Source organism: Lagopus leucura, unplaced genomic scaffold, assembly GCF_019238085.1.
Source record: "Lagopus leucura isolate 7727_CA_CO unplaced genomic scaffold, USGS_WTPT01 Super-Scaffold_100001, whole genome shotgun sequence".
Lineage (NCBI taxonomy): Eukaryota > Metazoa > Chordata > Aves > Galliformes > Phasianidae > Lagopus > Lagopus leucura.
The window spans coordinates 58,037,474-58,053,405 of NW_024962262.1; the positions used below are offsets into that span (position 1 = coordinate 58,037,474).

General features: G+C 39.3%; 1 protein-coding gene across 1 annotated transcript; it reads right to left on the minus strand.

The window, feature by feature from the left end:
* Positions 1 to 3,072: 3,072 nt before the first annotated feature.
* On the minus strand, positions 3,073 to 12,524 carry PIGA (phosphatidylinositol glycan anchor biosynthesis class A). Its single transcript, XM_042867309.1, has 5 exons — positions 11,819 to 12,524; positions 11,138 to 11,270; positions 9,306 to 9,438; positions 7,594 to 7,800; positions 3,073 to 6,261 (listed from the first exon to the last, which is right to left on the minus strand). The coding sequence occupies exons 1-5, from the start codon at positions 12,486 to 12,488 to the stop codon at positions 5,941 to 5,943; spliced, it is 1,464 nt and encodes a 487-aa protein (XP_042723243.1). The 5' UTR covers positions 12,489 to 12,524; the 3' UTR covers positions 3,073 to 5,940.
* Between the last annotated feature and the right edge of the window lie 3,408 nt (positions 12,525 to 15,932).

Here is a 15,932-nt window from a genome sequence, read left to right on the forward strand (position 1 = left end):
TTCATTATTATCCCTTGCAACCAGCATTTTGGTCTTTCAAAAGAATAGGAACATTTTTACATTATCTGTCATTGATTCCAAGGTATATTATTTAAAACTTAAGATGCGCCCTTTAATTTCCTTTTTGTATTTCTGAAAACAAATGGCTTCTACAGACAACAGACAAAGTATCTTTCTCTGTGTGTAATTAACTGAATTTCTGTGGGATAGCCCATTTCCTTTTCATTTAAATATTTATTTATCACTATTTCCCTATAGGTACAGTTAGAGGGAGATTTTTTAATTTTTTTTTTCTTTTGTATCCTCTCTTTTCTCAGGTTCTTGCACCCTTAAACTCAAACACCTGTGAAGGGAAAGAGTGAGACATCCCAAAGAGTTAGTGGATATGCAGAATGAAATCTTAAAGCAAATTATTTCCCTGGACACTTAAGATTCAATTTGTTTTATAGCAAAATTGCTTAGTTAGTACTACAGCACTCTGCCCTTCCAGTGCACCAGAACTTAGCGTATGCATGGGATTGTTGGAAAAAACACAGCAAAGTGTTGATTTTTTATTTGTTTTTCATTTTTTCCAAGTGAAACTATTTTTCGAAGATGCCATGCTGAACTAAGATATTACATTTTTACCTGCGTCTTAACACTTCACATAAATATTAAGCAAAACTTTCCTTTCACAGTAACATAAGGTGCTGGTAGAAACAACAACATGTATGAATCCAAGCAAGAAAAAATCACCAATTTTTTAAATCCTCTTTGCCACATGACAAGAAGCGGAATATAATGATTACATGGGACAAGTTCAGCTGGGTAACCAAAGAGAAACATAGTTAAGTTTACTCAGAAGCAAATAAATGCATTAATTAATTAATTTTAAAAAAGGAAATTTAAAAAAAGAAAAAAAAAGTAGAGAGATCCACAAAACTGCCTTTTAATATGATGCAAGCAAGAAGGAATAGTATTTTTTAAAAGGGTGACCACAAAAATGACATTTGGTTGCAAAGATGCGTTATCTGCCTTCACGGTCAACTGGGTAGATAAGAGGTAAACTTGTACGAGTCTGCAACCTGCAGAAAAATACAAGAAACTGGAGATCAGATAATTTCTGCTGAAATTCTCCTAACCCTGAAGGAGTATGAAATCCTAGTAACAATGAAGAGCTCTCCAGGAGGTCTAAAACAACATGAACACAATAAAAATGACTATCCCAGAAAGACAAGCTTCATTTGTATAGCAGCAAATTCACCTTCCTGGCTTCAGAACAGCACAACTTAAAGAGCTGAGTTAAATGGTGGAGTCATTTGAGAAAAACTCATGAGTTTTTATGCATAATCACTTGCATATAAGAACAGTATTGGATTGAACTCAAAAAGTCATCAGTAAGAAGGCAGCTGAACAGTGCAGTGGGAAGGACTGATACAGATGAAGAAATAGCAAGATCTGGCATGATCACTCAGAAACATTTGGCATTTCTAAAACTAGAGGAAGGTGAGCAACAAAAGATAGGAATTGCAGCACATGTTACACAAAGGAAGAGCAACCACAGTACAGAAACAGGAAATGTACCTCCCTTGCTGCTTTGTGTCACTGTGTTGTGTTTTGAATGGGATGGATTGTGCAACTTACTGATAGCTTGCCGGACTGAACTGAACACCTCAACACTTGGTAGAAAAAACACGCCTCATTGAGAACTTCAGCACAATGCCTAACCCACAACAGTCTTCTGTTAGAGTGATTACCAAACTGACAAATCAAAATATCCAGAAGATATGTTAGTCCTTCAGTATAAATGTCATGATGTGGTGAGTGAATAGTTTAACTGGATCCCTTGAAGAACTGGAAATTAATTTTTATATATCTTTAATGTAAAAGCCTGCAAGGAAAGAGCACAAAAGAAAAAACAGACTGACTTAGAGAAAAAAAAAGAAAAATTAATTATGGGTCACCTTAACTTCAGTTGTAAGAAAAATGTCAGATATGGCCTGAAGAATTTGGCCACGAAATAAAAATCAGAGAGGAACTTCCTCTCAAAAAAATTTAAAGAGGAATTAAGTCTATTTTTATGCTTGGCAGTCTTTGAATTACAGCAGTGTATTTCTAAAGTATTTAATTGAGAGTTTGAGTAACATTTTCAATTAAATAAGATAATTGGAAAAAAAGACACAAATACATTATCTCTAAGGGAACCAGAACAAGAATACATGGTAGAGAACCTAGCTATTTTTCTATCGGTTTGATCTAATAAATGATATTACTTTCCATGCAACCATTGCCTCATTTGCATCCTTAGATAGCACAGTAATAACACTCCAGCTTTTAGAAAGGGTTGTATGTAGTGACTCACTGTTTGCTCTCATCAAGCAGATGAAGGATTCATCTCACCTACCCATAGCCCGTTGCACCACATATATTCTGGTTATCTAAACCTCTACTGTCTGGGCAGGATGACAAGGAATTCCAGCTGGTAATTAATATCTTATCTGCCTCCAACACCTATGATAGCACAGGATGACTCACCTTCTAGATGCATTCTACCAGTCCCTCCTGATTAAACAAGCTTAAAAAAACAATGTGTACTAGACAATCAGTTTATACATGGTACTGTTCAATAAATCCCACACAAACATCACCACCAGACTTAAGCTGGTGCTGAAACAAGTCAGAGCGTGAAAATAATCCTGTTAGGTTCACAAGAAAAATGTGTAATTTCAGTACAAAGACAGATTCAGGTGTAAAACAGCATCTTGCTCTCAGCTTTATTCTTCAACGAAAAGTATATCCCTTTCATCCAAGTGACTGCATCAGTGTGAGAATAATTAGAAAAACTATAGAAGTCAATGTACTTCTGGGTGTCATGAAAAATACAGAGCAAATATGACAAGAGTAGTTTAATGATAGCAAGTCAAGCAATATATTAAAAATATGTAAAATTGATCTTTAAAAAAACATTTGTGAAATACTTTCAGGATGGGTTGTTCTTATGTTTGTTTACAGTGAGTTTTTATGTAACTGAAATTTTACAATAAATGAGGCTAAGTACATATGAATAAAAGGACTAGCAAAACAACATAAATATCAAAAGGAGAAAAAATAAGTTTATTTGTTAAAGATGAAGAAAAGCTAGATCACAAAAAGGTAAGTTCATTACAGTGCAGCCAGCTTCTTACAGATCTATCCATATCCTCTAAAACACAGTCTAAAAGGCAAATCTTACATTCACACTTCACTTTATACTTGCTCTGGTTTAACACAATTTTCAACTACCAGCATGCAGTCTATACTTCACAGTGTCTGCAAATAGTGTACTGGAAACACAACTTCTCCTTGTATCTGTGTGATAGAATTTTAATATGGATCAATGCAAAATTTTCACCGCTAAAATAAAGTAGTTCAAAACACTTCTGGGTGCACTTGGGTAGTCCCTTCTATGAAGGGGGGCAATTAAGCTTCTATACAGAAGGGTTTGGTGCATTCCCTCCTCCTCCACACAGGAGGCTTTGCTTGATGCAAGATGTTACTCAGTATCACTCCCTGGTTGGTAACATTTTCTTAGTATTTCACAATACTCAAATGTCACCCACAACCATAACCGAAACATTTCAGTTTTATTAAATTGTATTTTAGGAATATGTGTTTGGAAATGAATAAAATAACACCTCTGCTCAACTTCTCATTATTGTGCTCCCTTCAAACAAAGTCTTCCATTTCACTCACTGCTGCTTTACAAAACTGTAAATGGTTGAGTGATGGTGACATCACCCCTTGCTCTGTTGCACAAGATAGGTAAGTGAATCAATGAGTTACACTGGGAAACAGTATATGTGTAGTAAAACCAGTTATGGCTTAAATATTTTTGCTTATGCAAAGTGTTTTTAGTCATCACTAAGTCATCACTGTAAGCCCAAGCACAAATGATGACAAGCAGCAGTATGCAGTATATTCCTATACTTTCTAATTGTATGTTTCCACATACTAATGAAAAATACCCATTCGTTATTGAAAATGAAATAAACATTTAGATGAACTGTTTTATTATAAGTACACAATGTTCCACAAAAGAAAAAATAGATTTTTTTTTTAATAGATTATCATAATCCTACTGAAAATTACGTCTGTTTTTGTAGCTGTTGTGGGAAACCAAAAGAAATAAACCGGAATCAATAAATTATTTAAAAAATTGCATAACATTTTCCTGGAATGATAATCAGTATTTTTTTTTTAAAGAGCTGCTATAAACTAGAATGTTGTTATTTAAAAAAGTAAGTAACTTTTGTAAGTAAAACATTACCTTATCTCCACCCATTTACCATAACATGTGGCACCATTTTAGCTGAACTCCACTGTTAACATAGAGAAAGACTCAAGTTGTAAGACAATGCATATTTTACATTATGTATCAAAAGCTAAAAAATTCTATTAAAAGAAAATACTTTGTAAGTAGCATGTATTTCACATAATATTTCCAAGTTTCGTGAATATACGGTCAATTAAATTATCAAATGTTTCTCTAGCAATAATGTACCCTAACTGACAAGATGACACTGACAAAAGCTGTGTTTCAAATACTACCCTTCAAGGGTTTGAAAACAGTATTTTCATATTGCACAGTTTTAACACTAAAACAGTGTCCAACTACATAATACTGAGGGTCAAAAAAAATCATTTTTTCAGTTGAAAAAGAAATCAGGCTGGTGCATTAGGCAGGGGGTAGTCTGATGGTTGTCTGACATCAGTGAGAGGTTTGCCTCCTCTCACATCTGCATGTTCTGCTGTTCCTGTTACAAATAACTTACAGCTAACAGGTGCAAGGAACTTTTTTTTCCCTTCAAGAAAAGCGTATCTATTGGTTACTCCCATTGAAGGGGTGCCTTCTCTAAAGTTAACTTGCAGAACCTGTCTGACGGTGCTTCTGGTGTGGTCTCAGTGAAATCACACATGCTAACACTGTCCCTCCCAGAGATGGACTGCAATGCCATTTACATAAAAAGCAGAAGAATGGCAAGTGGAAAAAAATAATAACAAATAAGAGTAGGATGGTGCTTGTTAAGGCTTGTTAAGCTCTCACAGATTTTTCTCTCTCATTCACACATATAAACACACACACACACACACACACACACACACACACATTAATTTATGCTTTGGCATAGTCTGCTGGAGGTGTTTTCAGGCCTGAGCTGGTTCTGAAGGCTATACTATATTATGCTAATGGCTAAACAATATCATCCCCTCACCTTTCTATTTTTTAAAAAGCCACCTATGTATTTTAAGGAAAAAATAATTAAAAAAAAAAAAGTCGTAAGTTTTGCCTCTCTTTCTTATGTGTATGTTAGGAGGACAAATCCAGCCATTCTGAAAATATCAAAAACTCATTATGGAGTTTTAATAACAGGATAATCTGATTTTCTGATTTCATAAAGGAATTCAAAATTATAAGGCTGTGCAGGCAAAACACTATCACTGGGACACAACTGATAGAACTAAGTCTCTGAAATTTCTATGATAATAATGAATTCAAAGTAATACAGAATTTGAGAATAATAAAGAATTTAGGAGTATTTTCAAGTGCCATTTTCATCTTAGGAAAGAAAAGGTATGTTTTGTTTAGATGGGTCTCAAAAAATCGCAGTAATTATAAGGAATTTATATAGATTACAGTAAACTAATAATTTTTCTGTTTTGCTTCTCAAAATACCACAAAAGCTTATACTCAGTCTGTAATATTCAATTTACAGAGAAAAAAAATAATTTTTGTCTCAAAGGCTCTTGACACATAAAAAATCCATGTTCTCCCTCAGCTTTAAGTGCAAAAGTGATGTTCATATACTTTCAAGAACTCAAAACTAAATTAGAACATAATCCTAAATTGAGGTAGTACATTTTAATCAAGTTTCTTTCAAAGAACTCCAGAAAGAAACTGAAGAACTTAAGTAGTAATATCTATCAGCAAGCCTTAAAACCTCTAGGGACTGGTGCATTTTTAATTTCCATCTGAGCACTTTTGGAGCTTGGAGGTTCTTCTTTAACTCTTCCTCTTTTCCCCCCAAAATACTGTTTAGTCCATGCACCATTAGGACCTGTGGCATCCATTGCAACATCAATAATGGAATCTGGAGTTATCCACCTCAGAAACAACAAGAAAAGGAAGTTCAGAACAGCAAAAAGAGCAAAAATATACCCAGTCACTGGGCCACAGTGAGACATGAGTCTGTCAAGTCTCTCATCCATTGGTAAAACCACTTCATCTGCAACCCTCTCATACACCTAAGAGGAGAAAAGACAGAGAGTCCCTGTAAGTAAACCAGAACATAAAACTGATTTTTAATTAAAGAAACACTGCTACGATAAACTTTAATGAATGTGAAAATACATGCTATTAATGACAAACATATATAAAGTCATGGTTAGTCCTGTGTTTCACAGAATCACAGAGTAGCTTAAGTTGGAAGGGACCTTTGAAAGCCACCTAGTCCACTTCCCTTGCAATGAACAGGGACACCTACAGCTACATCAGGGTTAGCTACGTCATATATATAAAAATATATATATTTTTACATCCAATACAGTTTCATAAACCAGAAAAATGTTTTCAGGGACCTGCATACACAACTCGAGTCTCAAATCATACAAAAGAGCTTTGTTGTTGAGAACATTGCAGGTTTCATCCTACAAATACATTAGCAATGAGCTAACAAACAACTGTCCTTTGTGCAACTTAAGCTCTGCGTGTCCTTCTCCCAGTTAACAGAGTTTAGTTTCATGTCTTAAGGAAGGGCTACAAAAGCAGCTGAAATCTAGGCTGACTTCTATAAAAACTTTGCAATAGAAATGTTGTTTGCAGTTAAAAAATCGTAAGATAAGTTGTACTGACAGTATTTGATAAAGTCATTGTATGTGTCACTTTTTCAAGGAAGTTTATAAAAGAGAGATTTATCTAAGTAACAGTACAAAGTAATTAAGACATATGTGTTCCAGCTACTCTTGTCCAAAACATAGGGGCTAAAGTCAAGAGTGACAGATCTTTACAGGAGTGAATAAATTATCGCAGTTAATATTCTTCACTAATGACTGAGTTTTCCCCCCTGAAGCACAATTCTAATTCTGAAATATGATTTCAAAAGCATGGTAATTTATTTTCATTACATCCATAGCTCATATATATTCAGATATGTCTGCTGACATTAAGATACCTCTTGTCTCCTCATTTTAAACCAGTCATTAGAACATCACAGACTAAACTGTGTCATGAACTCTTTTCCTTTTCACAAATCTTATGCAGCATGTTTGCTAGTTATGCCAGGAAAGTTACTTACTGTGAAAACTCTGGAAAAAATTATACGAGTAGAAATGTAACTAAAGATCTAGGCTATTCTTCAGAATATTTATCAGCATTATGTCATGGGGGAAAAAAAAGCTAGTAGAAAGAAAAAAAAAGCCTATTTTGGAAAAGAGAAGTATTTCCTCAACTTTTACAAACCACCTGAGTTTCATGGAAAAAAAAACCATTCAAAAATTAAACAGAGATGCACATACAATGTTTCAAAAAAGTCACTTTCCAGAAATGTACTTTAAGAGAATTAAAGTGGTTGTACATACTTTTTCAGTTCTCTCTGCTACATTCCTCCATGTATAAAAGGTCTTCACTTTGTTATGAACACTTTCTGGAGATGGCAGTTTTCCTGATCTGAGCTGGGCAATTGCCTTTTCTAGTCCATCACACAAAGACTTCACGGAAGGTTCACATAAAATAATGAGATCTTCTGGAAGCACCTCAGGAATCCCACCAACTCTTGTACTCACAACCTTTGAAAGAAACAAAAGAATTACTACATGCACTGCATAACAATAAAATACAGTGATGATAATGCTGTTTCACTGTTCAGATGTAACATTATCAAAGAGAAAAAGAGAAAAAAAAAACCAATACAACTGGTTGCCATGAAGGCAAAGACTGATGCCCTATTTTGGGAGTTTTACCTGCATGAGAACTAAAGGTATAAGCCCTAGAAAAGACCTAGGGCAACAAATTACTTTTAATGATGTTCAGAATTATTTGATTACATGGTAACACAAAAGATGGTCCAGTGAGTGATTAAGGAGACATTTTCCCTAAAGGTGTTTCTCACAGTAGAAAACTATGTGCAACTAGATTTTGGACCTTTTCTCCATAGACCCTCACAACAACTGTTGCCTCTACTTGTGGATAATAGTTTTACCACATCTACCTTCAGTTTATAGTTTCTAGGCTGAACCTTTGTAAGAATTTCTTTAGAACTTCAGTAACCTGAATTATTTTTAAAGCTACAACTTGTGTTCTCTAATCATTTCTAGCAGGCAACTGTAAGAAAACCACAGAGCTTCCAACCCCTAGAGTGGAAAATAGATGACCGGGGAATGAACAGTGTTTACACTAAGCCAAGGACTCTTCAGCTTCTCATGCAGCTCTACTAGCAAGAAGGGGGGTGTACATAAGAAGGTAGGATAGGACAAAAATCAAGACAGCTGACCCAAAATGGCCAATATATTTGATATTCCATACCACATGACATCATCTTGAACAATAAAACATAGAGGAGTTGGTGGAGGGGGCAACCATTGCTACAAGACAAGCAATGTGTATCACTTGTGGGCTTTTTTTTTCTCCTTTTTCTTGCCCGTTCAACAATCTTTCTCTTCACTCAGAAGTTCTATCTTTTTCCCCCACCCATTTTCTCTCCCATCCCACTGGGGCTTAGCTACCTGCTGGGTTAAATCATTAGATACTTCATCAGTTTGTCTTTTAAAAAGTTTCTTCAGGTTTTAATGTGAGGACCTCAGTTCCTTATAACTGTTGATTAACTTTTTCTTTTAGCTGTCAATCTATAAATTGAGCTGTCTATTAGCCAGAAAGGACTTGTAATGTGATAGCTCCAGTGTCTCCTCTCTCCTCCTAATTTGAATGCCTGCATTCAGCTGAAGTAAGACGCTGTATGTCAGACCTTGATGCAGAGGGAAAATAGTCATCAAACAATGGTTTAGTTTGGTAGTTTAGTATGTCCAACTGACCAGCCACCTATGGTCCTAAGCCATTTTTCAGGAGCTCCTCAATAAGCAGAGTCAAAGTAAGTCTTCATGAACATCAACTACCCTTCAATCTGTAATATCAGTACATACATAGTAACACTGTGAAGAGATAGTCTGGTTAATTCAAACTGAAAGTTAGCAGATGTGCCTGTATTCTTAACTCTACTGCAAGTTTCATGAATTTTGATTGAAATGGATACATGCATTCTAGACAGTTGAGGTTTTTGTTTGCCTGTTTGTTTTACCTGTAAACCACAGCTTGCTGCTTCCACAATTGCCATACAGAAGGCTTCAGTGAGAGAAGTGTTGAGAAAAATGTGACCCTGGACTAGAACATCTCGAACATCCTGGTGTTCCAAGGCTCCTAGGAGACGTACCCTGTATATACGAAAAAATACAAGATAAACACTGGATTTGTGCTGTAATAGTTCTGTAAAATGTTAAACGTTGTGGTTTAACCTGGCAGGTGGCTGAGTACCCCATAGTCATTTGCTCATTCTCCCAAATCCCAGTGGGGTGGGGGAGAGAATGGAAAAAAAATACAAAAGTAGAAACTTGGAAGTTGAGATCAAACTATTTACTAAGGTAGAGAAAAGAAAAAGGATAATAGTTATGACTACATATATATATTAATACATATGAATGGATATTGCAAGTAGTGCACAAGCAATTGCTCATCACCCCTCAACCAATGTTCAGCTAGTCCCTGAGCAGTGGAAGAGAGAGAGATGAACTCCCACCCCCTTCAAGACTCCATCTGCATGATGTCATATCGTATGGAAATCCCTTTGGCCAGTTTAAGTCAGCTGTCCTAATTCTCTTCCTTCCCCGCTCCTTGGGCCCTTCGCTGAGAACAGCCTTGGCTCTGTACAACACTACTCAGAAGCACTTATAAAAATCAGTACTTTATCAATATTGTTTTTCTCCTAGAAACAAAACATAGCATTATACCAGACACTATGAAGAACACAATTCCGTCCCAGCTGAAAATAAGACACATACATACTGAAAAATGAGTTCCAGTCATACACACATATAGAGAGGGAAGCAACGCAGACACCTTGTTCCATTTTCTCTAAATCTTGATCAACAATTAAGAAATACAAGACTCTCTTGCTTTTTTTCCAGACAAAGTTGGTGGAGAAGGAGTTGCCCCATTTTGTTTTAAGAGCAACCACCTTCAAAATACTACTGGCTGATCCTTCTAGCTTTTTACAAGAACTCAGCTTCACAGAATTCATAATAAAGATTAGTGTGCCTTTCTGTGTTTAGATGCATTATCTGAATTTTCAGCATGAGGTGTGACCACTGTCAAAGGCCAAAATTAAAAAAAAAAAAAAAAAAAAAAAATTAGAACATCAAAGATCAGAGCCTATCACTCTGGAGAGGTACTAGAAAATCAGAAGAAGGAAAAAGGTACTAGAAAACCAGAAGAAAGAAAAACAGAACTGAAAAACAAACAAATAAGTATATTTCATACCAGACAGGAGCAGATGGAAGAATTACTGATTGAAGTACAGTACAGATACTGGAAAATTAAGAACCTGGTACTTGCTATATAAAAAACTACCTTTGAACAACAACAAAGAAATATTTACAGACATCACAGAAACATTTGGTAACATTTACTCGAACGAACATGTCTCTAGCACCACAGGAAGACATACTAAATAAGTCCTGGCCTGAAGAGTTTCATACTGAAATTAAAAGAGTTCAAGAAAATAAAGTAGAGCAATGGCAAGGAGGAAGCTTCCAGAATTATTAGCAATTATTCCCACAGACAGTATAAGCAACACATTCTCACATAGCAACATAAAGTAGCCATCTAACAGTTCATGCCACATAGTGATACTGCAAGTACATTAATAGTGTGATAAATTCAGATTATCTCTGACTCAAGACAAGGTTCACACCAGGTCAACTTGCAAGATCATAGTTCAACTCTACAAGTTCTCAGTTAGTGCTTGATCTTTCTACCTTCCCTTCTCCAGCCTCAAGTTTTTGAGGGAAGAAGGCAAGGAGCTGCTGTCTTTCCTACCTCTTAAGTACAGTGATTAGAAACATACTCAGAACAAACCTGTCATGTAGCTGGTATCTTTCCCGCACTTCTTCGAGTACAATTCGTTTTGGTCCTTCTCCTCCAACTAGGAAATGTAACTCTGGATACTTCTGACAGAGCTCAGGAATTATACCACTAAGCAAATCTATACCTAAGAACATAAAATAGAAGGCAAGATGTTATTGTATTGGATATTAGAAGTTACACCATTATGCAAATCAACACCTAAGAGCATAAAATGTAGGACAAGCCATTACTGTAAAAGCACTTACCACGATGTAGCCTACTGCTACATTCCCCCTTGTCTTATCACTATTTGCCCATGTAAAAAGACGCTCTCCCTCCTGTTATATACTCCTCTCACGCACTGGAAGGCCACAGTGAGGTCACCCCAGAGCCTTCTCTTCTCCAGGTTGAACAAGCCCAACTCCATCAGCCTTTCTTCATAGGAGAGGTGCTCCAGCCCTGTAAGCATCCTCATGGTCTCCCCTATACCCAATCCAAAAGCTGCACATCTTTCCTGTGCTGGAAGTGCATCCAGGCCTGGGTACACTAAGGTAGTAAAGTAACATAAGCCAAGCTTTGCACTTTGCAAATTTCAGTTTACAAATCTTCTCTATCAGAGAAGAAATATAACTCTGAATCCAACATGAGCAAATGAGAATGATGACCAAAATCAACATTTTTTGCTACCGTTACCTTTTCTGTAAACAAGCCTGCTGACCACCACGATCGTTACAGTGCTGTCATCTCTCCTAGACGGGTCTGGGGTGAAGTCGGTGGGATCCACAGCATTGGGGATGACGGAGACGATGCGGGGGTCCAATGCCGCTCGCAGCACCGTGTTCTCCTTACTGGTGTAAGAGACGCAGATGATGTGGTTCGTATCGCACAGGGACACGGTCAGGAGTTTGTTGGTGAGCACAGAGCTGACATCCGCAAAGCCAAAGAGCGAGTGGTCCGTGAACACCGTGCGCAGCCCCATGGTCTTGGCATGGAAGAGCGCGTCATGAGCCATGGCCGAGAAGGAGCTGTGGGCATGGACGATGGTGACTCGCTCCCGCACAAAGATGTACCTGAGCAGAGGCAGGCTGTGGAAAAGCGTGGTGGCGGTGGACTGGTTGTACATCACCCTGAGGGGCAGGTAGTACACCTTCAGCCCGTTGGTCAGGTAGCGGATGCCTTTACGGCCGCCGTAGGCGTGGGTGACCACCAGCACCTTGTGGCCGCGCTCGATGAGGCACTGTGACAGCTGGTAGATGTGGCTCTCCACGCCGCCCATGTTGGGGTAGAAGAAGTCCGACACCATGCAGACGCTCTGCGCTCTCCCTGCCGCCATCCTCCCGCCGGGGCAACGACCAGGAGCCATCACTCCCTGCCGGCCGCACGTCGGACCCCCACGGGCCCCTCGCCATCGCTGGGCCCGGCCATCTCCCACGCGCAGGCCGCGCCGACCGCGCTACCGGCGGGGGGGGCGGCCGTCGCGGGCCCTTTAAGAGCGCGCTCACCTCGAGCAGCCGCCACCCGCCTCGCAGGGGGGCGCGCGCACGTACCTGCCGCCCGCCGCCGCTCGCTGGGCGCTGCCCGCCGTCTTCCCATTTCCGGGTACGGCCGCGTCACCACGGTAACCGCGCGGCTGTCTCGCCCGCTCCCCGCAGCCGAGCCTCGGCCAATCGCCGCCCGCAGCCGCGTCACGCGGGAAAAGAAGCGACCAATGGGAGCCGGCTGCGAGCGTCGGGAGGGTGGCGGTGGTGGTGGGAAGGGCCGCGGTGGAGGCGGTGCTGGTTTCGTTTCTTCCCTTTGGGCACCTTGTGTGTGAGGAGTCACCGTCCCATACTATTCGTACTCCGCTCTGGCGACCTTTCCACAGTCGTTACCCAGACAGGGCACCGAGGTGTCCTAGGGCAGTTAGGTTGTTCTGTGAGATGAGGAGGGAAGGACTTAGAGCTGCAGGCCTCAGATCAGCCATTCTCATGTTAGATGGGCAGTGGGATGCTGCATCCCCTCACCTCAAACAACGCCGTGTGCTGCGGTTAGAGGTCTGCCTTAATTACTGTTAGAAAAGCTTGCATGCTACAAGGCAAGCCGATGGAAAAGAAGTTAACTGTAGGCTGTTGTAAGATGAAGAGCTACCTTAAGGTTCCGAAGGTCTTACACCATTCCCAAGAGGAGAAGCTCTTGTGACTCACTTTTGGTCTGTGTTATTCGCAGTAGGAACTCCCAAAATGTTCTCAAATCTTGTTGCACATCCCACTGGTAAGTGAAAATAAAAACATAGTTGGAAATGGTCCAGAAAGTGTCCAGTTTGGGAAACAGCTGAGTAGCATGACATGCTCTGACACTCTGAGCTGGCATCACTGGGCTGAGCCTTACTTATCTTCTCAATGAGCTTTGGAATCAGCAGTTACCAGTTCATTGCTGGCTTGTCAATTGCTGGCTGCCAAGACTGGATGTTATCTCAACAAGCTAGAGCTGTTCATGACTTTGTTTTATTGTTCCCAATATTTTCCTTGGCAGCTGATTCTCCTTGCAAAGATTTCTGGTATGAATTTTGTCGGATGCAATGCTATCATCACTCCTATGCAAGTATCTATGGCATGAGCTGACCTAGGCCACGGTGCTGGTTGGATTCCAGGTTGGGTTAAAGCTTGGACTGACATAGTTTGGGGGTACTGATCACAAGAAAGAAAAAGGAAGAAATCAGGTCCTTTATTTTGAAACTGGAAGAGTTGAAAGGCGTTGGTGTGTTGAATAAGAAAACCATTGCTCATTCTTTGAGTCTTTTCCAGTGTTGAGAAAGGTGAGGCTGGTATTGGTACATCTGACCTCGTCATCAAGTGCTCCGCCTGGGTGGAACGCCTGGTGGGAACCTGAATTTCATGATATAATTGTACTGTGAAAAGAGCCAGGGGAGCGGGAGGCCATGGGGATCCTAGTTCTCAGCATAAACTGGAGCCTGGATGTAAGCAGTTTGCCCTAAATAAAGTCCAAGGGAAAAAAAAAAAAAAAAAAAAAAAAAAGTTGTGCAAAACAAGGAGAAAAGCACTTAGAGGTACTCAGGTACAGCACCCTGATAAATTCTGGTATTATCTTGCTTTGGGGTCAGGTCAGGTCTGCCCTGAAGAATCAAGCTGTACTGTTCACTGCCATTCTACTTAGAAAAACAACTTTTTTTTTTTTGTTAAACTGTCTCAAAAACAACTTTTTTTTTTTTTCTTTCTGGACTAGCTATTTCTAATATCAGACTCCTTGTACTCTGTATAAAGAAATCATACTTCTTGATATGCAGCTTAGAAAATCCAAAGATGTATCGTAGCTGATATACAATGCAGCAACCCCTCTCATCAGCAGAAGTGGAGTCTGTTGTGACCCATAAGCTAATGCTGACCACTGTGCAAATCACGAATGCTGACATTGACCTGCAAAACATTCCACAGGAGACACCCACTTCTTCTCAGAAACCGCATTTTATGCCATAGCAGCTATGATTTTTTTGGCCCTCTGTTTGTCTGAAGTTTAGAGAGAATTCAGTGCTTTCTCAGCAATTGGCCGTAAGCTCTGGAATGCCTTTCTGAAGGAGGTCAGGAAAAGTATTATGGTGAAGCTTCCCTGCCTCTGAACTTGCATGTTAAGTTTGATGTTCTGACATCTGTATTCTGCATTAAACATCCAGCTATGTTTATTGTCATATCTTCAGATCTGTCACCTTGTACCAGCAAGGTCCTCCCACTGTCATGTTCAAACAGTCCATTTGAATCAAATCAAATCCATTTGAATCAATAATTCAAGAATCAAATCTTGAAACCAAGTAAGAGATATCTGGAAGCAGCCCAACGCTCTGAAAAAACAGAATGCTTTAGTTTCTGACCCTACTGGAATTACATGTGCTCCAAAATGAGGAGGAAAGCAATATATGGAATCTTCGTCTTGAAGGAAAAGATGAGCTGTCCTTCTGTTTTCTTTGTTTTATATGGTAAATCGGTGGAGCCCATCGCTTCTCTTAAGACTCCTGCGAAGTAAGGGCCCAACTGTTTACTTCAGCAGTTATTTTCTGTTGTTGGAATTCAAAAAGGATTTAACAAGTTTCAATATTACCTTAAAAAATTTAGTTGTGTATGGTTTCTACTGTATGTAGCTAATCCCCTACCTGACTACAATACCACCCACAGAACAGGCAAGAAAATAGATGGCTTTCTCATACAAGCACTAGTGTATTCTTGTGGTTTCATATTCTTGAAACTCTTTGCAGCCAGATGAGGTGATACCGATACACTTTTTCAAGTAAAAGTTTCAAGTCAAAAGGTTAGCAAGCTGCGGTGCAGTTCATGAAGGAAATGGCCCTTGACTACAAACTGTAAAACAAGGGCTTCTTTTCTAAGGCAGATTTCACTCTTAGACATAGAAAGTATATTTGATTTCCATTTGGCAGGCACATCTCCCTCCCAAGCAGCATATCTAAGGCAGGTGAATGAATTTGCTAATAAAAATGAGTTGATCAACTGCTCTGTGTCTGTTAGGTCTCACATCTGTGCTCCTAAGGCACATCCTGAAGTCTTGATTTCTCATTAGCTTTCTGTGTATGTCAGTTCTCTCCCATCCAAGAGCCCAGGTCCTCTTGCTGCTCAAATCAGGACAATGCAGATGGGGAAGGGTAGGAGGGTTTGGGAGCAGTTGGGATGAATTTGCCCAGGAGTAGCTTTCAGTCTCCCAAGATTACACACAGGTCATGTCTCCATCCTTACAAGCACAGGACAGTTGCTCACAGTGGTGACAGTTGCTGTGGATAATCCTCTTTTGCCCAACCAAAATATTT